This window comes from Lepidochelys kempii, chromosome 10 (genome assembly GCF_965140265.1).
Source record: "Lepidochelys kempii isolate rLepKem1 chromosome 10, rLepKem1.hap2, whole genome shotgun sequence".
NCBI classification, from domain to species: Eukaryota; Metazoa; Chordata; order Testudines; family Cheloniidae; genus Lepidochelys; species Lepidochelys kempii.
In genome coordinates, this window is record NC_133265.1 from 60,875,667 (window position 1) to 60,898,933 (window position 23,267).

Genomic DNA, 23,267 nt, shown 5'->3' on the forward strand with positions numbered 1-23,267 from the left:
GCAGTCACTCTATTGTAAAGCAACAAAAAATTCTCCACGAAACTGGAAAGGGACAAGGAAAAACTTACGCCCAGCCACAGATGCCAGACTGCTCCATGCACTCATCCCTTCTCAAAAGCCTGGGAAGAGAGATGCATGCTCTGCATGGCAGCAGATATGATGGCCACTTATGGAGAGTACCCTGCCAAGATCTTCCTTTTTTTTTTTTTAAAGTAAGGAATCTCCTGCTTTAGGAGTGTCTGTTGATTACATGTAGACTGTTGCACTGGGATAGAGGCACGGCAATCTCTGAAAGGTCCCACGCCCATCAGAGGTCAAAACTATGTGTTGCATTCCACCCTGAATCCAACTGGCAGCCAGTGGAGATCTCAAAACACTGGTGTCATGTGTTCACAATGAGAAACTCTACTTAACAAACAGGCCATCTCATTCTACTCCACTTTGAGTTTGAGTTGAATTAAGCATTGTAGAGCACACATTGCAATAATTTAATCTTGAGGGGACAACTGCATAGACCGCAGTAATTAGGTCTGCATCTGAAAGAAACAGTTGCAACCTCTTGGCTACGTGCAGATTAAAAAATAGGATTGCTGGTTGTTGCTGTTATATGACCATCTAGCAATGACTTGTATGAATGATGGCTGCACAACAGTGTCTTTTATAGAAGTTGGCAAGGTGACTCCTCTATAAGGGAGTCTCCATCAACAATGGACCCAATTCTTCTCCTGCTGACTTTCCCCAGTCAGGAAGGACATGTGTCCAAAGTGCCATGGGAAGGAGGGAAATGCAATGCAGACTTCCCAGCATCTGTAGTGCTTCAGTGACTGTCACTGGCATAAACTCCACCAGAGGAGACCTAGCACATGTACCCTCCAGAAATCACGCTGCATCCGTAGAAGCAGAGACTTAAGTCCATATTTCCTTAATTTTTTTTCTCCAAAGTAGAAATTTCAATATAATGGGCAAGACCTGTACCAGCCACTGACTGGAAAGCAGCTTGCTTTAACTAGATTGTCCACTACTCAAAACAATATCGCTGATTGATTGACACTATTCAGTGCTATGAAGGCGGCAAATCAATCGTCTCTGCCTCTTGCTTAGCTATGGTAGAAGCGTTTCAATAATCTTTAGGATGGAATTGATCAGATTTTGCACCCTACTTCATCCACCAGCACTCTAGTCATCTTTCCTCTCATTTCAGTTGTGACAGGTCTTTTACAAATCAAGGAGACCTGTCTTGACAAATCTAGGGGCTAGGATATCTAAGGGCACTTCATTGATAGCTGAATATAAAGGATCATTGCCAGTCCTACAAAGTCATTGATAGAGTTGGGGGAACAAGTATTCATCTTCAGAGCCCTCCGGAATGGGTTTCTATTAGGCTCTGGAAGTGGACGCTCAAAACAGATGCCATATTCCTATCTCGGATCATAGGAGCTAATGGTGTAACATTGCTAGTTGCCCCACCTCCCGTCACAATCCGATCACTGGATCAAGAAAGTGGCTAGCTGAGTTGAGCCAGCAACAGCCTGGGTTAGCCCCATAATCCTCGTGGTGGCCATGGAATTCTGAGGTGTCTCAAAAGTCCTCATCACCTCTGTCTAGATGCTTGTTGAAAACTAAAACAGAATTATCCAACTGTTAAGTGCAAAAGATGTTTAAGTCACTTAAATAAGTGCAGACATGTGTATTAGTGCATTTGTATGGAAAAGGGTTCATTGTCTCAACTGAGTTACTTAATGCTGAAAAGCTCAGGTTTGTCACCTCAGGGGAGGTTTGGAAGCTAACAGCTAGGGCTGGATTGAAAAAAGTTTAGACTAGCAGAAATAAAAGGGACTCAGAGAAAATGAGGTAGCATAAATTACACCTGAATGTCAGACAGTTTCATATATTAGAAAATAACTTTTTTCCTAAAATTATTGGATTATTTCAGTTGTGGTAGTATTATGCTGTTTATAGCAGCTTCCCACTTATCTTCACCTATCTCCTCTTAAAATGTCCATGTATGTATGTATTTTATATATGTATGTCATAATGAAATTCAATGTTAGAAGAAAATGGAATTTCACTAATCTCCTGTATTTTTATTTTTGCACATGATAAATGTACATGTTGTCTTGGCTCCCTAGGGGAATACTTTCTGCATGAAGGCGACTGGGAGAGAACACTGAACCACAAAGGCGCAATTCCAGCTGAACACAAGGAGCGAGTTATACAGTATAGTTACCTTGAGAACTGACCGACCAATCAAGAGGACACATCCCTGACTGATCAGCACTACTGTGCACAGTTCTCTTTTATGTGATAAATAGACACATAGCTTGAACTGTCTGGTTCTCCTTGAAAATATCCCAGACTGTGCAAGACAATAATAAGAGCAAAGAGGACAGGTCAGACTGTATATCTCCCACCCATAGAGAGCACTTTAACACAAGTAAATTGGCACAATGGGTTGGCACCATCATAATCTAGAAGCTGTGAAGCAGGAGGAGCAAGTAATACATGGTGCAATATATTTATTTTTAAGAAGTCCTTTTAACACACAATTTCACTGGGGAGGCTGTCATAGATTAAAAAGAAGGGTTTTTAGAGAGGACATTACTCAATGATGCAGAGAGGCGGTTGATCATTTGAAATAGCAGGAGTGGCACATTTGAGAGAGAGCCATTCCCTTTGTGCTCTGGAAGCCTTGCCAGGCAATCTGAGAAATGGGAATAGTAGAATGACAATATTATTAAAATCCAAAAAATGGTGTCACTGAAAAGCTGGCAATGTCATGATACAGAAAGTTGGACAGCATGTTTAAAACATGTTTAAAAAAAAACCAAAAACACCTTCTCTAGTTCTGCGTGTGTGACTTTCAAGTAATTCGGCTTTAACTTTTTTTTTTTAAGATGATGTTTCAACTGCAGAGTCTACTTGTGGCCATGTGCTAAGAGTTGTGCGCTACTTCCCAGTCTCAGACATTGGCAAATATAATAGATATATGCCCCCCTTTTGACACTCTTTGCAGTAATGTATAAGTATATTCTATGCCACTCTAATGGACTACTGTGTACTACAGGTCCAGTATATAGAGGAATGATAGGTTTCAAATATTTCCAGGCAGATGCATGTTAAAAATTTCATTGATATGATTACTTATTTATAATGACATTGCATTTTTATGGAGGTGTATAATTACGGTTTGCAGTAAAAATTTCCAGATACACAGTGGTTACCCTTTAAAACTTGCCAATTTCCATATACATCTAGGTCTTATATTTCTAAAACTCCATGTAGACAAAAGCTCAGTCATCAGTTACATATACACAACGCCTAATCCATGCATTCAAGCTGGTGTTGTGTGTGTGTAAAGAGGTATGGACGTGCAAATCACTAGGGTTTCCAATCATGTAATTTCACACACCTGAGTCTGAAAAATTCCTGCCTAAATAACATTCCCTATTTGGGGTATTTTCAGCATAAACACAAGAAAATTCAGTTCCTGCTGCAATTCCTTAGGTAATCATATCTATTTGGCTAAGGCAAAACTTACAAGCTTTTGAGGGTTATTACGGTATCACTCAATTTATTTATAACGAATTTTTTTACCTTGAAATACATTTTTCAAGACCAATATTGTAGTGGTCCACCTTAGCTTGTTGTCTCTAAAAATCAATATAGCAGTATACAGCAAATTTTTAGCTACTAATAAAAATCCCCAAACTTGGAAATGGAACAGACATGGTCAAATTCTCTATTGGTGTAAATGGGTTAAATTCCATGGAAGTCAGTGGTGGTGCTCCCTTTTACACCGACAGAGAATCTGTCCTTGTCCTCAGCAGTGTAGGTCTTCCTCTCAAAAAGGCATGCATATTTTCATAGCTCTATGCCTATGGCACGATGTTTCAATATGGTCATGTAATCAGTTGTTAAGATATCACTTCACATTATGGAATGCAGACTGTGACCATCCTACGTTTTGGTGGCCAGTCCTCCCCTTTGAAACTGCTTCAAGCTCATTAGTGTCATCATGTTATATTGCTGGTAATTCCAAGGAAAAATTCTTAAACCTTGAGGCTTTCCTCAAATTTCTACATCTCTGGCACTGTGAAAAATGAAAATGAGTAATAAAACTTGAGACTGAAAGAGACTGAGGATGCTGATTCCCTTTGTATTGCATAGGAGTCTGACGTTTTGCATGGGGGGGGGAAATAATGGAACATTTTTATTTTTCTTCTAGTGGAGACTTATCCTTGTCATTTCCTCCACAATAATTACAACCTTAATTAACAGCAGGTGTGATCATCCTAACTTTTGTTTTCTTTTTTTCATTTTTTATCCTGACTTTTTCATTCTGAATCCCAGAAAAAGTTGATGGGTTAATGATTTGTGTCTAATCTACATTATTGGTATGTCTAGACACTATTCTAACCATGTAGATGTGCAGCAACAGCAGGCCTCTTCTTATAGCTGCGCCTTTACAAGGTCAATGACAGAGATATTCCTGTTTTCCGGTTGTCCCTGGGAACCTTGCCACTTTTTCACAAACTTGCACTGCATTGGTAAGATTGCAGGACATGTTTGGAAGATCGTGACCTTTTGTTAAAAACGAATCATAGCAAGTGCCTAGGGTGGGACAAAATTTGCCTGGACCATACCCAAGTTGTAGAATGGCCACTGAGCGGTAGGGATATAATGATGTCCTATATAGAGATTTGTGCAGCACGCTTAAGGAGCACAGAGCTCTTTAATATGCACAATGCCAAATATAAAGGCAGAACTGTCAAAGCATAAAGGTATGACGTTGCTCCAGAAGACATTTATAGGATTCCAACAGGGGCTTTTTTTGGTCTGTTGTGACCTTCATAACAAGTAGGGTTGCCAGAGCCAGCACCCCAAAGCCCCTCCTGCACCCCAACCACCTGCCCCAGCCCTGAGCCCCCTCCCCCACCCAAACTCCCTCCCAGAGCCTGCACTCCAACCCCCTGCCCCAGCCCAGTGAAAGTGAGTGAGTGAGTGAGTGTAGGGGGAGAGCAAAAGATGGAGGGAGGGGGGGCTGGAGTGAGCTGGGGGCAGGACCTCGGAAAAGGGGTGGGGGCAGGGCAAGGGTGTTTGGGTTTGTGCGATTAGCCAGTTGGCAATCCTAAGAACAAGACTCCCCTGGACCATCTTTTTCAAAATAATGTTTCACTATGAAACACAATAACTTTACACGTATCCAAAACTCATGTTAATGACACTTGTGGCACTAATTTACTGCTATGGCTCTATTTAGGTTCATCAAGAAGGGCTGGTGGGCCTCTACACATTCATCAGGAAACCGCTCACTTAGGTTCATTAGATTGACAAATGTACTTACATTCATTGGGGGAAAACCAGTGTTGGTTTGGTGGGGGGTAAGAGCAATAGTAAGATTTGAGGGTGAGGTTGCACCTAAGGCTTGCAAGGAATGAGCCTCATAATGCTCTGGGAAGGGTCCCTGATGAGTCCAGAAAAATCACAGGTGGTTTATGTTGAAGAGGTGGGGAAGGGGATTACCAATTGGTAATTTAAAGCTCACAAAGGGGGTCATTAGAGCCTTCATAGATTTTTAAGACCAGAAAAAAGACCAATTAAATCATCTAGTCTGACTGTATTACATAAGCTATAGCATTTCAACCAGTTACCCCCCACATATTGGGCTCAATAATGTATTTGACTAAAGTTTATCTTGCAGAAGGGCACCCAGTACTAGTATTTCATACAGTCTAATCTGAAACCTGCCAAATGATGGGACTTCCATCCTTCCCCAGGGAGGTTATTCACAGGTCTCACTGTTAGAAAGATACCCCCTACCCCAAATCTACCCTAAATTCTCCTTTTCTTAATTTCATCCTATTATTCCCAGTTACACCCTTCTAATTATGTTAAATAATTTCTTTTCTTCCTTGTTGTTTTCATCCGTAAAATATTTGTAGACTGTTATATTTCTTCCTCAGTCATGCTCAGTCAATACTTAACTCTTTTCTTCTTTCCTTGTAAATTAAGTCCCTGATGCCTCCTGTTTTTATCCCTCTTCACTAAACTCCCTCTAGTTTCTTAATAATTTCTTGGTGATGAGGTGACCAGCCCTGAAGAGAATATTTCAGGTGTGGTCACACCAGAGCTCCCAGTCCATTTCTCCTCTCCCTGAATCTCCATGGTTTGCATGATCATTCATGTGCATTTTTCGATGCTGAATGTCATTTTGTTGTTTTCTGCATTTACAGTTACATGTTAGCATTTAGTTTTAAGAAATTTAGTTCCAAGCAATTAAAAGACATGGCCTTTTTGAACTCAAGTTCAATTCTCTTGAACTTGGGGTCAAGAGAATTTATAAATAAAGAGCTTTCAGAGAAAACAAAACTATTCATGGGTGCGCCCACTCACATCTACAGAACGTATACATATCAATGGAGTGGAGAGCTGACCTGATTTTAGGAAGTTAGGATCCCCTGACCAGCCCACAAAATGTCTGAGAGAGCTACTGCAGTCTGCTCCCAGATATATGTTCTTGTTTGTGCCAGAGAGACTTCTGTACTACACATAATAACTTTATAATCTATTATTTGTTAGGAAGACTGTACAGTGATGGTCAAAGCCCACTGAAAGCTATTAATCTATTGTCAAAAGCCCTGCAATATAATTTACATTTTTTATCAGCCATCATTGAGAGTAGCAGGGTTGGTAAAGCACTCAGTTGAATTTTCTGTTCATCCCATTATTCTTCTGTACATTTATCCACCCACCCACGCTTCATTAAAATTAGCTGTAGGGAAGGATGAATGGACAAAACAGGCCCTAGGACACAGAGGAAAAAAAATGAATTAGATATTATCATAGAATTGTAGGACTGGAAGGGACCTCAAGAGGTCTTCTAGTCCAATTCCTTGCACTCATGGAAGAACTAACTATTCTCTAGACCAGGGATCGGCAACGTTTGGCATGCGGCCCGCCAGGGAAAGCCTTAGAGATTATTGACTTGGCGTATCTGCTGGCTTCCTGTGCTGGGAGCCTTAGGCTACAGCCTGCTGCCAGTCCAGCCCTGCCTGAGGGCTAGAGCCCTAGACTGTTAATTGCTGTCAGCCCTACTGCGGGGCTGCAAGCTAGAGACTATGCAGGGTGCTGCGCCGCCCGGGGGCAGGGACAAAGGCCCCAAATTGTTGTTGTGCATTTGTCTGTCAGACGGGCCCAGAGCTCTAGACTGCTTGACCCCACCAGTGCGACCTGAGGCCGAGGACTAAACCCCAAGACAACGAGGCAGAGTGGCCTCCCTCCCCACTGGAGAGCACGGGAGCACTAGAACTTGGTGGAGAATGCAGGCATCGTGCCCTCCCCTGAGGTAAGGGAATGAACCAATGCCAGTGTGAGACAGACCCACTCCACCCTTCGTCAGTGAGAAGAGGAGGGAGGACAAGAAATTGATTAAATGGCTTGCCAAGAGCCAGCTGCACCAGCAACAACAGCTGCTGCAACATCTCGACAGTCAGCAACAGCAACTGATTCGAGAATTGGGGCCTCAAAACTGGGAGCAGTAACAACAGTGCTTGCAGCAGTGTGCGGCACTTCTGCTGACCCCAGGGGTCTCCAACCCTAGGGGTGCGGCAGGACCTGCTGACCCCCAGTGCCGGTGCGCTTGACAAAGATGGGCCAAAAGGATGACCCTGAAACCTTCCTAATTACATTTGAGAGGGTCACCTAAGTGGTCCCTGGTGCAATGGGCCACTCTATTAGCTCCGTATTTGATGGGCCCAGCCCAGGCCGCCTATAGGGTGCTCACAGTAGGGGAAGCCCAGGACTATGGGTGGTTGAAGGCTACAATCTTTGATGCCCTTGAGATCACACTGCAGAAGTTCTGGGAGAAGAGCTACCCTTACGGGTCCTGACTGACGGCGGTAGCCCAGCAGCTGAAGGAGGCGTGCTGGCAGTAGCTACAGCCCAAACAGCATAGGAGGCCCAAGTCGCTGAACAAGTCATGCTTGAACAGTTCATGCATATCCTTCCAGCCCGTGGAAGAACCCGGGTCCTTCGCCACCAGCCGGTGACCCTTCGTGCGGTCGTGTCCCTTATGGAAGACTTTTTGGCTGCAGAGACTACTGTAGGGCCAGGGACTCGCCCTGTGACCGTGATGACAGTCCACTCCTGGGAAGAGAAGACCCAGGACAAAAGGAGCAAACCCTGACCCGGCCCAAAACACCCTGAGGGATGGGAGGTCGGCAAGCCCCAATGGTTACGCCCTGGCACGGGGACTACCTGAGGACATATCTGGCATGGGGAAGCCCCAGGTTGCAGGCATGCCGCACCCTCGCCCACCTCTACGGACAGGCCCTGACACTCCGAAATCGGCCCTTGCTTCACCTGCAGCCAATTCAGGCATCTTCAATGAGAGTGTCCTGTTTTGGACTGCAGTTTTGGACAGATCTGTTCCAGGGAGGCCAGGGCCTGTAAACAGCCCTTGGGTAAGCTGACAGTCCCCCTTGCCGTGAACGGAGTTCCAGTCTCCACTCTCATTGATTTGAGGTGTGGGCAGACTCTTATCTGCCAGGATCTCGCACTGCCTCCCGATCTGCCACTGGTCAGGATTCAGATCCAGTGCATCCACGGAGATGTGAGGCCTTACCCCAAGGCCCAGGTCATCCTGACCATGAACGGGGAGAGACGGACCATGATGGTTGGGCTAGCACCAAGGCTGGCGTACCCCGTCATCTTGGTTTGTGACTGGAAGGGGTTCACGGAGGTCCTGTGGGCAACAACCGCACGGGGCCCACATTCTGAAATAGCCCTCAAAGGGAAACCCATTGAGGAAGCCAACTGGGTCTCAGAGGACCCTGACAGGGAGGACCGATAGGCCAGTGACCCTAACTCTGACCTCCTGGAGGAAGAAGTGGAGCCCAGACAACCCGATCAGGAAGAGACCCTAAATTAGCGGGCCAACTTCAGCTGGGACCAACAGGAGGATCCCTCCCTCAGTCGGGCCTCGAACAGCTGGCTTGCATTAATGGGACCTGGGCAGAGCCCCACTGGGCAATGGTGTACACCCATTTTGAGTTGACCAGTGATTGCCTTTACTGGATCACCCGTGACCCTCAAACCCATGAAATCTGAGCTCAGCTTCTGGTACTTTGGTGCCACCAATGTTCAGTTTGCATCATGGGCAAGTCTTGCAACTTGCCCAGGATGTCCCAGCGGCTGGACACTTGGGCCCTGAGAAAAGCCTAGCATGAGTTCTGGCCTGATTCTTCTGGCCCAGAGTGCACAGGGAAGTAAAAGACTTTTGTGACTCCTGCCCTGAGTGCCAATGAGCAGCCCCAAAGGGAGTACCAAGGGTGCCCCTCATTCCATTGCCAGTGGTTGGCACTCCATTTGAGAGGATTGCCATGAATCTTGTGGGGGCCGCTGCTGAAGAGTGTCACACGGTTCCAATACATCCTGGTGGTCCTAGATTATGCTATTCAGTTTCCAGAAGCGGTTCCACTTCGAAACATCACCGCCCAGATGATAGCCGCAGAGCTCTTGAAAATCTGTGTCCAGGTAGGCCTTCCCCGGGAAGTCCAAATGGACCAAGGCACCAACTTCACATCGAAGCTCCTTCGCCAAGTCTGTAGCTACTGGGAATAAAAAAGTTGCAGGTCTCCGTTTACCACCCAGAGATGGACAGGCTGGTGGAACACTTTAAGTGGACACTGAAGGAAAGGTTGCGGAAGTTCCTCCCGAAAGAACTTCGCCAGTGGGACCAACTTATCCCACCCCTGTTACTGGCCATCCGGGAAGTCTCCCAGTCTTTGACCAAGTTCTCCCCCTTTGAGCTATTATATGGCCAGCAACTGAGAGGGCTACTAGACCTTATGTGGGAGAACTGGCAGCAAACACTGTCTCCATCACAGGGCCTCCTACAATATCTTCTGGAGCGGTTAACCCAGACGGAGGATCTGGCAAAGGAAAACCTACAGAGTGTGCAGAAGGCGCAAGAGTGAACTATAATAAGGGAGCCCAGGGCAGGACCTTTGCGCCCCGTGAAAGGGTCACCTATGAAATGTTCCAAGATGACCAAACCCCGCCCCCCCGACAGGTCTACCTTGTCAATTTGTTAAAGGCATGGCAGGAGCGTGAGGGGCTGTTAATCACTCCACCCCCACCACCCAGAGCCAGACCTCGGACCCGAACCTCCTAGCCCCACCAACTCAGAGGAGCCACAGCTGATCAAGGAACAACTGAGGCAGTCTAGAAGCCTGTTGGAAGTCCTTCCCTAAAACCTTCATGGCGAGGCCAGGGCAAACCATGCTTGTTCAACATAGGATATTGATGAACCTAGGAGAAGTCATCTGAGAGACCACGAGGCTGTTGCCACGCCACACCCATGAAGTAGTGGAGAAGGAGATCCAGACCATGCTGGAGCTCAGCATAATCGAGAAGTCACAAAGCAACTGGCGCAGCCCCATCGTCCTGGTCCCAAAGCCAGATGGAACTCTTAGGTTCTGCATTGATTTTTGGAGAGTCAAAAACATCTTGAAATTCGATGCATACCCAATGCCATGGATCAATGAGCTACTAGACCACCTAGGTGATGCCCAATACATCAGTACTCTGGCTCTCACAAAGGGGTACCGCCAAATTCCCCTGGACCCGAGTTCCTGGGAGAAGATCGCCTTTGCCACCCAACTGGATTGTACGAATTTACCTGGATGTCTTTTGGTTTCCATGGGCCCTGACTACCTTCCAGCATCTGATGGACTGGGTCCTACAGCCCCACAGTGCCTACACCACAGCTTACCTCGATGACGTGGTGATTTATAGCAGCCACTGGGAAGACCATCTCAACCAGGTGGCTGCCGTCCTCAGAGCCTTACGTGATGTTGGCCTGATTGCTAATCCCAAGAAGTGTAAAATTGGCTGGCAGGAAACCACCTATTTGGGGTACACCCTTGGGCGAGGCCAAGTACAACCCCTGGTAGGGAAGGTCCAGGCACTGCAGGCTACTCAACCCCTACCACAAAGAGGTGCGACAATTTCTTGGGCTAGCAGGCTACTATCGCTGCTTTGTCCCTGACTTTGCCTCAAGTGCAGCACCGCTGACAGAGCTCCTGAAGAAGGACAGCCCCCGACGTGTGTGTTGGACCGATGCATGCAGACAGGTCTTCCAAATCCTCAAAGACCACCTGTGCTGAGAGCCTGTGCTCTTAATCAGGAATTTCTGTTACAGACCGATGCATTGGCGGTGAGTCTGGGAGCTGTCCTCTCCCAGGAGGTAAATGGAGATGAGAACCACATATTATATATCAGCCACAAGTTGTTCCCCCCAAGAACGGAACTATTCGGTTGTCGAGAAGGAAGCTCTGATAGTCAAGTGGACCATGGACGCCCTGAGATACTATCATCTAGGGGCTCCCTTTGTACTGGTGACCGACTAAGCCCCCCTGAAGTGGCTGAAGACTGTTAAGGAAATGAACCCCTGACTAATGTGCTGGTATCTGGCCCTGCAGCCCTACGCCTTCACAGTACGTGACCAAGCAGCTAAAGACCATACCAATGTGGACTTCTTCTCTTGGTTGGGGGAATGGGACGTTGCCATCTCCGGGTCCTTGGAGACGGACTTGAGGGGTGTATGTGTGTGTAGTGTGGCAGAGTGGCCTCCCTCCGGACTGGAGAGTGAAGGAGCACTACACTCGCATTGGTGGGTGGAGCCGAACCCACCCGGTCCCCCTCACCGGAAGTACTAGGGTGGGGGCAGGAAGTATAAAAGGAAGGATCTGCAGCTTAGTTGGGCGAGAGCCAGCAGAGGAGACAGATGCCTCTGCCCTGTGGCAGCACCTGGGAGCTGAACCTGTGCTCAGCTGCACCCTGCCCCCAGAGGAGATGGACCCAGAAGAGGAGTTACAGGGACTACTGTTGGCTGTGTATCCCGAGGAGCCTGAGGATGGGTGCAAACCCTGGGGAGGTAGGAAGTGGCCCGGGGCAGCCAACGACAGGCCGGCTACAGGGCTGACCACGTCTAAGTGGGCGTGTTGTGGCTGGATCCCTGCCAACCCACTGGCAGACCACGCCGCCACTGTTAAGGCCCTGGGCTGGGACACAGCTGCCCTGCCCAAAGGGCTAGAGTTTATTGACTCGGCATATCTGCTGGCTGCCTTTGCTGGGAGGCTTAGGCTACAGCCTGCTGCCAGCCCAGCCCTGGAATAGTATAGCATGTAAAAGCTCCATATTGATGCTAGACATTTTTGAAATATAAAAAAGCTCAACTACATTTTACCATGGTATTTATCTTTGTCATTGTATCTGGTGTATTTTGTTTTCATGGAGGTACATATGCTCTGTTTACCAATTTAAATAAAGAAAAACTCCACTGATTTTTAATGGGGGTGTTCTGGATTTATGCTGCTGTTAACTTAGGGCAGAATTCTCTGAGTGGGGAATAGTGGAAATACTGTGATCAATTTGACAAAGTTTACATTTTAATAGCATCCACTGTAATGTAATTACTGATTATTATGGAAAGGGTCAGAAGACAGAATGAAATGTGCAAAATTGTTATAGAGGTAGTACACTAGATCAATCATAAGCTAGATTTTCAACTGACCTAGCCAATTTGGCCTTTGATTTCAAAGGCTTTATCTTGACTAGGAAAAGTGCTAGAGTTTAGGTTAACTTCAGCTATAACATGCGAGTCAAGCTTGAACCTAAACTCTCTATCTTTTTTCTACTATAGATGCAGGGTAACACCTTCTCGCTTGATTTAGCTGATCAAGTGTGTAGCCTAGGCTCCCACAGAAGCATGTATTAGCTAAGCCCAACCTAAACTTGCCCACTTTTCCTACTCAAGACAAAAGAAAAGGGAACAAAATTGGGACCTTTGTGACTATATGGGGTCTTAATTTCCATAGACTTGCACTTTGGTAAAGGGATTGTAATATACTACAGGATTCTGATTTGCACAAATGGAAATGGTTACACAAGATGCAAGGCTGTGGCCACTCTGGTCTTAAAATCTGGATTTTTAAACTACGTTCAAGATTTTTCAAATGTTAGGTTTTTTTCTAGATGAATTTACACTTCTAAAGAATGCTAAAATCAGCCTGTTTGACAGCACTATTACAGCTGCTAACAGCTTTGAACTCTAATATATGGTGGATTAAAGATAAAGAGAGGCTTGTGTTCCAGAGGAATAATATTCCTATATGCTGCTGTATGGAAATATAAAGTAACTTAAACATTCTCAGGTTAAGCGTTGAATTTCAGCCTGGCACTAAAAGTAAAACTAACTTTCATTATCAGCTTATAATTACTTGTCTGTAAAATTCCAGTGTATTGCTTACTACCAGTGAAAGTGACTTTACATGTCTCAAACAATTGATTACCAGAATTAAATGCAATGGTGTTTTTTGTTTTGTTTTTGCAAAAGAGAATATTGCTCAACTAGTTTCAAATGCGTGGGTTGAAATAAACAGCTTAAATGCTTGTACGTTTTCTACTTGAAATAAAATCCCAGTATTTGTATTGCTGAGTGTCTTAAGAAAAGTACCTTTGCCCCTACCAGCATATAAACATAGGCTGGATATTTTCCTACATATTTTAAAGCAGAAATGACAACTCCAATAGCATTCAGCTTCCAAGCTGGTGGGAAAAGGGGCAAGGCTGGGACAGTACAGCGGCATGGTCAAAAAGAATTTCACTGTCCCCTTGTATGAAACAGAAAAATAGTATTAAAGCTAGTGTTCACGCTGAGTTTGGCATGTCCATTCTGTGTGAACATTTTGATCCTGTCCACTAGTTACAGTATGATATTGCAGCCAGGATTCTTGGCTTAGCATTCACTTACACTGCTGGGCTTGTAGACTTGTTAGCAATATGCCTAGTGAACCAACGAATTGAACTTACAGTATCCACCACCATTTTAGTGGTAAAATTGTAAAACACATAAAATTGGCCTTTGTTTAAAAACACAGCTGGTTTATGCACATCATTCCGTCATTTAATTATTGCTTAAGCACTTGTCTGTTGGGAAAACAATCCTGGTGTGCTGCAGAGCCTTGAAGTAGAAAATCCATCATAAATTTATGGTACAGTTTATTAACTTTATCTATCTTGACTCTGTCATAATTTACTTTTAAAGTGCCTGTACTCAATTACAGTTTTTCCTTGATTGTTATTTCAAATAAATCACAAAACCGATTAGCCTTTACATATTTATTATATAAAAACCTATTAAAATGTTAATGTTGCCTCCCATTAAGTCAAGCACTCAGAAAGTTAGGAACTGCTAGAATTAAGGTTACCTCTGTAACTTTCATTTGGTTTCATTGCACAATCTAGACTGTTAATGGTATACCGAAGAGGGCAAAATTAAGGCTCCAATTCAGGAAATCATCACTATTCAACACTGATACAATAGGCATCAATGAACTGGAATAAATAAATCTTTCTGATGTGGGTATTATGAAATTTAGGCAAAATGTAAATAGAACAAAATTCTGCCTTCAGTTCCTCCAGCATCATTCTAAACTAATTATGGTAAATGGGCAGAATTTCCCCTTAAACTGTTGGCTTCTAAAAAACATGTCTGATTTTTATTCACTTTTAGTTTTGTGATAATTTTTCTCTCTGATGTTACAAAGTGCATATTAAGTGGGCCGTGTTCTAATCTTAGACAAGCAGATACTGCTCCTGCTGAAGTCACAGGATCTGTCCCTAGGGGTAATTAGAGTGAGCCAAATGCCCCTTGCCATGTTTTACCAAAGATTTCCCAGCACCATGACACCTTAAAAATGATATTTAAAGCTGTACGCAGAACGACTAAGTAGGAACATTCTAAAAAACCCGCTTTCAACCAGATTTTGGACTGGTGTGATTTTGTTTTACTGATAATGTTATAGCAGTACAGCCCCGTATCAATACAGTTTTATACAGATGTAAAGATATAGCTTATTTCCCATCCTGTCAGGGAATAAGCTGTACCTGTATAAGCCCTTTCATACTGGTGGATCTATATCCATGCTGTGGGGACTGTACCACAGTCACCGAGCTGGAATAGTTCTAACACTGTAACGTGTGCATGTAGGAACAGTCTAAGCCTTTTAAAATGAAGAAACAGGGAAGAAAAGATAGCTCTGGTCTGGCTGTGTCCAATTGTTTTTTAATTAAAATGACATTTAAACTGATTGTGCCTATGAAACAACAGCTTGTACAGCTTTGAGAGCCCTTCATTTTCCTATTTATCGAAATGGCAAATGAGTACATAGTGCCAGCCTTCTCTGCCCTTGTCTCACTCATTTTGACTCTGCAAGGTCTCTAGAGGAAACTGTAGACGTACTGCACTGTAACTAGAGATGGGGGGAAAAATGCTGGCTGCAGTGTCTAACTCCTTCTCTCTAATGTGTTGAGTTAATCTAACAATGAAATGCCAAAAGCCATTCCCAAGCCTGCACCTTTATTTCTCTCAGTAGAAAGAGGGTTTCACTGCTGTCTGACCTGCTCATTGTAAACAGTGACAGCATCTGACTAACAAACACGCAGTTTGTGTATAAACCAACATTAAAGCAAAAAAAAAAGAGAAGACTAAGGGAAAAATACTCCTTTAACCCAGGCTCTATAAGCAGATCTGGGCATGGGGAGCAGAACACCACTCAACATCGATGAAGAATTTTCCCTGCAGTGCCCCTCTCCATCCATGGAACTTCTGCAGCAGCTGAGAATCTTGGCTCAAAAGCTTTCCTCTCCTGTGTCAGAGAAGGAGAAAGGAACACGGCTTTGGAGACACTCTGGAGATCTGCTACAAGGAGGGGTCTGGAAGTCTGAAGCTGGAAAAAGGGTTGACTAGGCATTGGTGTCAAGGATTAAGAGTTGAACAGAGGGAAGTGAGATCCAGAGTTTAAACAGGGTCTGAAACTTAAATGATCATGGCAAGAGAGGACTTCCACATCTCTAATTTGAACAGTCACCTTCCCTCAAACATGGAGGTAGAACCAGGGATGAGTATTAGCACTATTTGACCTCTCCACTGAATAGCAGTCAGGTGGCACTGCTGTCCCTGAAAGCACGTTTTGCAAGTGATGTGACTGTCTCAGTCATGCTGCCTGGATCACATGGTTATAATGTCACAATCAGGAGTGCAGCTATGTAGTAACGTATTTCTGAGAGTAATAATGAATACAATTATTTTTTATGTTTTCTTGCTCTCTTCAGTTAAGCTTTGGTTCAGGCTCATAAGTTACTTTGCAAATTGTAGCTTGAACAATTTGAAGACCAGGACTCATTTGCTGAAGAAATTGGCAAATCATTACAAATAAGGATCAAGTGAGTGAATTTTATAATCTATTTGCAGACAAGAGCCAAGAGAAAACAGACAAAATGTAAGGTTCTGTTATTGAGACATCCAGTTGCTTCTCATTTCTATCAATATTTAGAATTCACAGGCAGGTCAGGTTTCTCATTGAACATACAGTCAAGGATCGACAACCTATCCTGAAGGACGACCCATCACTCTCACAAATCTTGGGAGACAGGCCAGTCCTTGCCTGCAAACAACCCCCCAACCTGAAGCAAATACTTACCAGCAACCACACAACAGAACCACTAACCCAGGAACCTATCCTTGCAACAAAGCCCGTTGCCAACTGTGCCCACATATCTATTCAGGGGACACCATCACAGGGCCTAATCACATCAGCCACACTATCAGAGGCTCGTTCACCTGCACATCTACCAATGTGATATATGCCATCATGTGCCAGCAATGCCCCTCTGCCACGTACATTGGTCAAACTGGACAGTCTCTACGTAAAAGAATAAATGGACACAAATCAGATGTCAAGAATTTTAACATTCATAAACCAGTCAGAGAACACTTCAATCTCTCTGGTCACTCGATTGCTGACCTAAAAGTGGCTATTCTTCAACAAAAAACTCCAAAACCAGACTCCAACGAGAGACTGCTGAATTGGAATTAATTTGCAAATTGGATACAATTAACTTAGGCTTGAATAGAGACTGGGAGTGATTGAGTCATTACACAAAGTAAAACTATTTCCCCCCCCCCCTTCCTCAGACGTTCTTGTTAACTGCTGGAAATGGCCCACCTTGATTATCACTACAAAAGGTTTTCTCCCCCTCCCCCACTCTCCTGCTGGTAATAGCTCATCTTAAGTGATCACTCTCCTTACAGTGTGCATGATAAACACCAATTTTTTCATGTTCTGTGTGTATATAAATCTCCTCACTGTATTTTCCACTGAATGCATCCGATGAAGTGAACTGTAGCTCACGAAAGCTTATGCTCAAATAAATTGGTTAGTCTCTAAGGTGCCACAAGTACTCCTTTTCTTTTTGCGAATATAGACTAACACGGCTTCTACTCTGAAACCAGTAAAATCATGTTAAGTTTAAGATTTTTTATAAAATCTGTGTATATTTTGCAAATATGAGTAATTTTATAGGTCTTTATGTCTCTATATACTTGAAATTTAATCCTGAAAAATCTATTCTGCATTCTTATTGTGTGTTTGGACAATTTGTAACTTTTAGTATGAAAAAGTTTGCAGAGGTTGATCTGCTCCATTGAAAATGATTTTGCAAAAGATTAGATACAAACAATTTGTTTTTTAATGTGGATTTTTTTTTTACTATATTTGGAACCTACACTCTCACTTTAAGTAAGAATGACCAAGGTAATAAAAATCACTAAAAGGGTAAGTCTCAAATTTTATAAGGGAAAATCAGATTTTATCAGCAAGAGTGAGCTTAAAAAAAATAAATCAATTTCAATTAAAACAACTGATCACTAAATTTACAAGTAGCTGCTCATTCATTTATTAGTAAAGAAAATAATATAGAGCATAAATTACAAAACTGGAGGTTGATATTCTAAAAAGTAGAACCCTATTGCTCATACAATTTGTGTGCACATTTGTCTTTATTTGCACATGTATTATCCTAATTGCTTAGTTATCTAATTATTTCTGAATGCAAATTCCTGCTTTGCATAAACATTCATTATAACTGCATGCCAGCAGCACAGCCACAGTTGGGAGAGACCGGGAATGAGAATAAATGAGTCCTTGCTTTCTTAAGTAAGTGGGACATCAACAGTAAAACGTTAGGAGATATATTACCCTAGCCCTTATCCCCTGGTGGAACTTATGCTAACAAAAGTGTGCAACTACAGGCGAACTAATGTGTGCACAGCAATGCACACAGACCTCAAGCTTCTGTTCATGAAAATCAGGCCCTTCAGGTTTGTGGCTTGAAAACTGTAAATGATATTTATTTAATAACTACAACCTGTGTCATTTTCTCTCTTATGCACATTTTCATTATAACGTAGGGAAAAACAAAGCGTATATTAGAATTAGTAATTACTCATCTTCTGCCTAAATCTATATTGTATTATCTTATGAGAGGGGAAAATATCTTCCTTATATATGAGAGTTTTAAGCATTTTTCTGAGGCATGAATTATTAATGAAGGCCCTTAATGTAATGGAGTAGCTGCTCAAGAAAATCATGCCTTACAATGAATCTTGAGCGCAAGTTGCAAAATTCATGTTGCGTGCCAGGTTTTTAAATTGTAAGTAAAAATTGCACTTCAAAAGTAAAAGTAATTACCTTCCAGGTTAATGTTCAACTAAAACTCTTCTTACCCTCATGAGATGGAGCAAGATAATAATTATAGATCAGCAAATTGTATTTCTGCTCAAAGACAGTAAGTGATGGACAGAGCCATTGTTAAAAGGCCCCTCACATCTGGTGAAATCTAGCACTGATTTTCAGTTTGCAGAAGTAACTCTGTCATATGGAATTTTAATGTATGTTTTATAGCTTTCAGTACAATGGATTGTCAATTCCTAATAGGCGATAGCAGCCTTTGAAAGTAGCAGGAACTCTTGTGGAGCTCTTTCATTGTTTGAAAATGTCCTCTCAAGTACTTGCAAAAAGAACAGGAGTACTAGTGGCACCTTAGAGACTAACCAGTTTTTTGAGCATAAGCTTTCATGAGCTACAGCTCACTTCATCGGATGCTTATGCTCAAATAAATTGGTTAGTCTCTAAGGTGCCACTAGTACTCCTTTTCTTTTTGCGAATACAGACTAACACGCTGCTACTCTGAAACCTCTCAAGTACTTGTTACTCTTCACTGGATAGAACCATACCTTAAACAGAGAGGGAGTGATTTTAATTCACACTAAGGTCACTTTAAACTCCTGTAGCAGTGTAAAACAAAGTGCTAGAGCAGTGTAACCTAGCTCATAACATGCCTAAACTCTTACGCTGTTCTCTGACAGTCAGTATTAGAGATTTGACATGGAGATGTTTAAAAATGATCTGACATGATTTTAGCTTGTCATGGTTAAAAATCATTACAAGGGAAAGAAAAAATGCCTTTCTCTCTGAAAGCCACCCAGCTATTACGGGTGGTGGACGTGGCAGAAAAATCTACATAAAAATGGGGAACCACGTGTAAGCCTTGCCCTGCTCCTGTGTAAGTCAATCATAAATTCCCATTGTTTTCAGTGGGAGCCCATTTGGGCCAAAGACAGAGGCAGGCCCTGCCCACGCTCTTTACCTCTGGATCTGAAATTGCCCAGGTCCAAGGTTTTGGTTGAGGCGTCTTGCAAATGGTGGTAGATCCCTTTCAGTAGACGACTGCTCTTCTCAGGGGAGGCCAGGAACGGGGATAGTAGGGTACTGACTAGTCAGGGCTGAAGCGTGCACTCTATGGAAAAGTCAGCACGTGTGTCAGACTGTGAAATCACTAGGTTATGTGCAAGAGCAACCCTTTGTTATTCTCAGGTTCATAGAAAATAGTATGTAGCAGACCCTATTTGAGAGGCGTTTAATCCTTAGCTCTTAGCGTTGTGAATCTCTATAGCTGCCAAAATAGGATGTATTGGGTCCCTCCCCCCAGTAATAGTATACACAATGGCAGGGGTTCCCAAACTGGGGGTTGGGACCCCTCAGGGGGTCACAAGGTTATTACATGGGGGTCACGAGCTGTCAACCTCCACCCCAAACTCCGCTTTGCCTCCAGCATTTATAATGGTGTTAAATTTAAAACACTTTTTAATATATTTATAAGGGGGGGGTCACACTCAGAGGCTTGCTATGTGAAAAGGGTACACCAGTACAGAAGTTTCAGAACCATTGCACTATGGGCTAAGTTGTGTAGCCTTTACTTCTGCTGGTGAGCATTCAGAGTTTAAGGTCAGAAGGGACCACCAGATGATGTGGTTTAATTTCCTATATATCACAGGCCTCCAGGATCCACACATTAAACCCAGCCACCAAAGTGAAACCAAAGTATTACAGCCCACAGGAGCCTAGACTATTATGTGCCACAGACAGAGACGAGGGAGAACTGAGGTGCACCACTGCCTGAGGCCCCTGCAATGGAAGGGAAATGAAGTGAAATAGATATCCTGGCAACTGACCCTCACACACTCATTGCAGAGGAAGGCAACCCCCCTCCAAAGTCACTGCTGGTCGGACCTGGCAGAAAATTCCTTCCTGACCTCACACAGGGCAATCAGTTAGACCTTGAGCGTGTGAGCAAGAACCAGACAGCCAAGTACCTGCTGCCATCTCAGAGCACTGTCCCTTCCCCATCCTGTGTTCAGTCCCTAGCCATGGCCATCTCTGATGCTTCAGAGGAAAGAGACCATCTCCTCCAGGATACATAATGGGGAATCCCTGCCTCACCCCTACAGGGAGCTGGCTGATGCCCTGAAGCATGAGCTTTCAGGAACATAAAACAAACTGAAAGTGAGTCCCCACCTCCCCCCATCACAAGCAACCCCATCATCCAATTGCACCTACAAGTTTCTCCAGCTCTCTCTGAAAGCTAATTAAGTTGTTTGCTCCCACAACTCTTACTGGGAGGCTGTTCCAAAACCATACCCCTCTGATGACTGGAAACCTTCTTGTAATTTCCCGTGCAGGGTTACAGCATTTCTACCATGTAACTCATAACACCCTCCTCCCTGCAAGGAGAACAGAAGGTGCCTTCTCTTTGGCCAGTTCTTTAGCCACATTACAATTCTTGTAGTGATCCACAGACATCTTTGATGACACTGATTTCAATAGGACTATGCATGTGAGTAAGCACTTACCCACATGAGTCAAGGTTGAATACCTAGCTTTGTCAATGTGTATGCATAACTTTAGGGTCAGAGCTTCAGCTAGTGTAAACGAGTTACCTGCACTGACTTGCTGATGTATACCAGCTGAGGACTTGGCCCATAGTGTAATCTCACTATGCATATTACCAGGTCACAAGATCACAAGTGATCATTACAAGATCGCTTGAGTGTATACAGCTCCTTGTATTGTTTGCCTAGCTAGATATGTATGTACCATAGAATCTATTATCCACCTGGGTTTACTTATTGTTGAGATTGAATTTTTATTACCATTGCATAAACATGGCTTATATTAACATGGGCAGATTCTGCCAGCGTGACTTGCACGGAACAGTGCTTTACTCTGAATAGACAAACTGAAATTAGTTGGACTGTTTGGTGAGTAAGATACTTAACATGAAGTGCCGCCTTAAGACCATAATCATTACAACTTCATAATATGTTTTGACAGTTATAATTAGCATCTATCGATAGCAAAATATGTGTTTAAAATATTAAAATAATCTTTGCTACATTTCCAGCCCCACTGAACAAGTCACTTACTTTGAGAAGTCTGAGTCGCTATAAATTTCTTTATCAAGGCATCAGTAGTTTGCGTATAAAGGCTAAGAGCATATCTCAGAGACTGTAGATCTGGGCTCTTCTCCAAGAAATTCTTTTTCAGCCCATTTCCTCCAGCATGAAAGTATTGCTAAAAAAGAAAAACATAGGTAAGGCATTGAGAGAAGTAAATTATCTGATAAAAGTCTCTAGGTAAGACCTGATGTTTATATAGCAATATCTAAAATAAAACTGCTTAAAATTTACAATTTGTATCTTTGGGGATAGTTGTTATTGTCCACATTACAGTTTTTGTGTGGATTTCCCCCCTCTCAAACAAAACACTTAAGTGTTCTTTTAATCCCTCTTAAAATGTATATAACTCAAAAATAGTTAAATGTGTGGGGTTTTTATGTTCATGTAGTTACACCTCAAAACTAGGGTTTACAGTGCAACTACAGGAACAAATTTCTTTTGACAGCATGTTTGGTGTGGTAGAAATCTGTCCAAGTGTAATACTAAGACACTGTTTGGCAAAAAGGTGTAATTTATGGTGGGAATCCTTGGATTGGATATGGTGACAAATTTAAAGAATAGCTAGAGCTCCAGTGGAGGATTAGGATTGCTTTCTAGTCTTCCAGTCTTATTCTACTCTGTAAAATTGGCATTGTGAGTTTCCATGGTTATTGTCTACAATGTCACAGCAAACCTGGTGTCTGAACTTTGTGACTTTGTCGTCACGCACAACTATTTCAGATTTCAGGACAATTTATACCTTCAAGTCAGCAGTACTGCTATGGGTACCTGCGTGGCCCCACAGTATGCCAACATTTTTATGGCTGATTTAGAACAACGCTTCCTCAGCTCTCGTCCCCTAGTGCCCCTACTCTACTTGTGCTATATTGATGACATCTTCATCATCTGGACCCATGGGAAGGAGGCCCTTGAGGAATTCCACCCGGATTTCAACAATTTCCACCCCACCATCAGCCTCAGCCTGGACCAGTCCACATAAGAGATCCACTTCCTAGACACTACAGTGCAAATAAGTGATGGTCACATAAACACCACCCTATACCAGAAACCTACTGACCGCTATACTTACCTACATGCCTCCAGCTTCCATCCAGATGACATCACACGATCCATTGTCTACCACCAAAACCTCAGATACAACTGCATTTGCTCCAATCCCTCAGACAGAGACAAACACCTACAGGATCTCTATCAAGCATTCTTAAAACTACAATACCCACCTGGGAAAGTGAAAAAACAGATTGGCAGAGCCAGAAAGGTACCCAGAAGTCACCTACTACAGGACAGGCCCAACAAAGAAAGTAAAAGAACACCACTAGCCATCACCTACAAGTCAAATCTCTCCAGCGCATCGTTAAGGATCTACAACCTATCCTGAAGGACGATCCCTCACTCTCACAGACCTTGGGAGACAGGCCTGTCCTTGCTTAGAGACAGCCCCTCAACCTGAAGCAAATACTCGCCAGCAACTACACATTACACAACAAAAACACTAACCCAGGAACCTATCCCTGCAACAAACCCCGTTGCCAACTCTGTCCGCATATCTATTCAAGAGACACCT

At 43.5% G+C, this 23,267-nt stretch overlaps 1 protein-coding gene across 4 annotated transcripts in view; it reads right to left on the reverse strand.

The window, feature by feature from the left end:
- UNC13C (unc-13 homolog C) overlaps nucleotides 1-23,267 on the reverse strand; it is a 427,801-nt gene that overhangs the window by 39,952 nt on the left and 364,582 nt on the right. For all 4 annotated transcript variants that reach the window (XM_073303829.1, XM_073303827.1, XM_073303826.1 and 1 more), the window contains one exon: nucleotides 21,671-21,818. In XM_073303829.1, coding sequence (XP_073159930.1) covers nucleotides 21,671-21,818 — 148 coding nt within the window. The remainder of the gene's footprint in view (nucleotides 1-21,670; nucleotides 21,819-23,267) is intronic.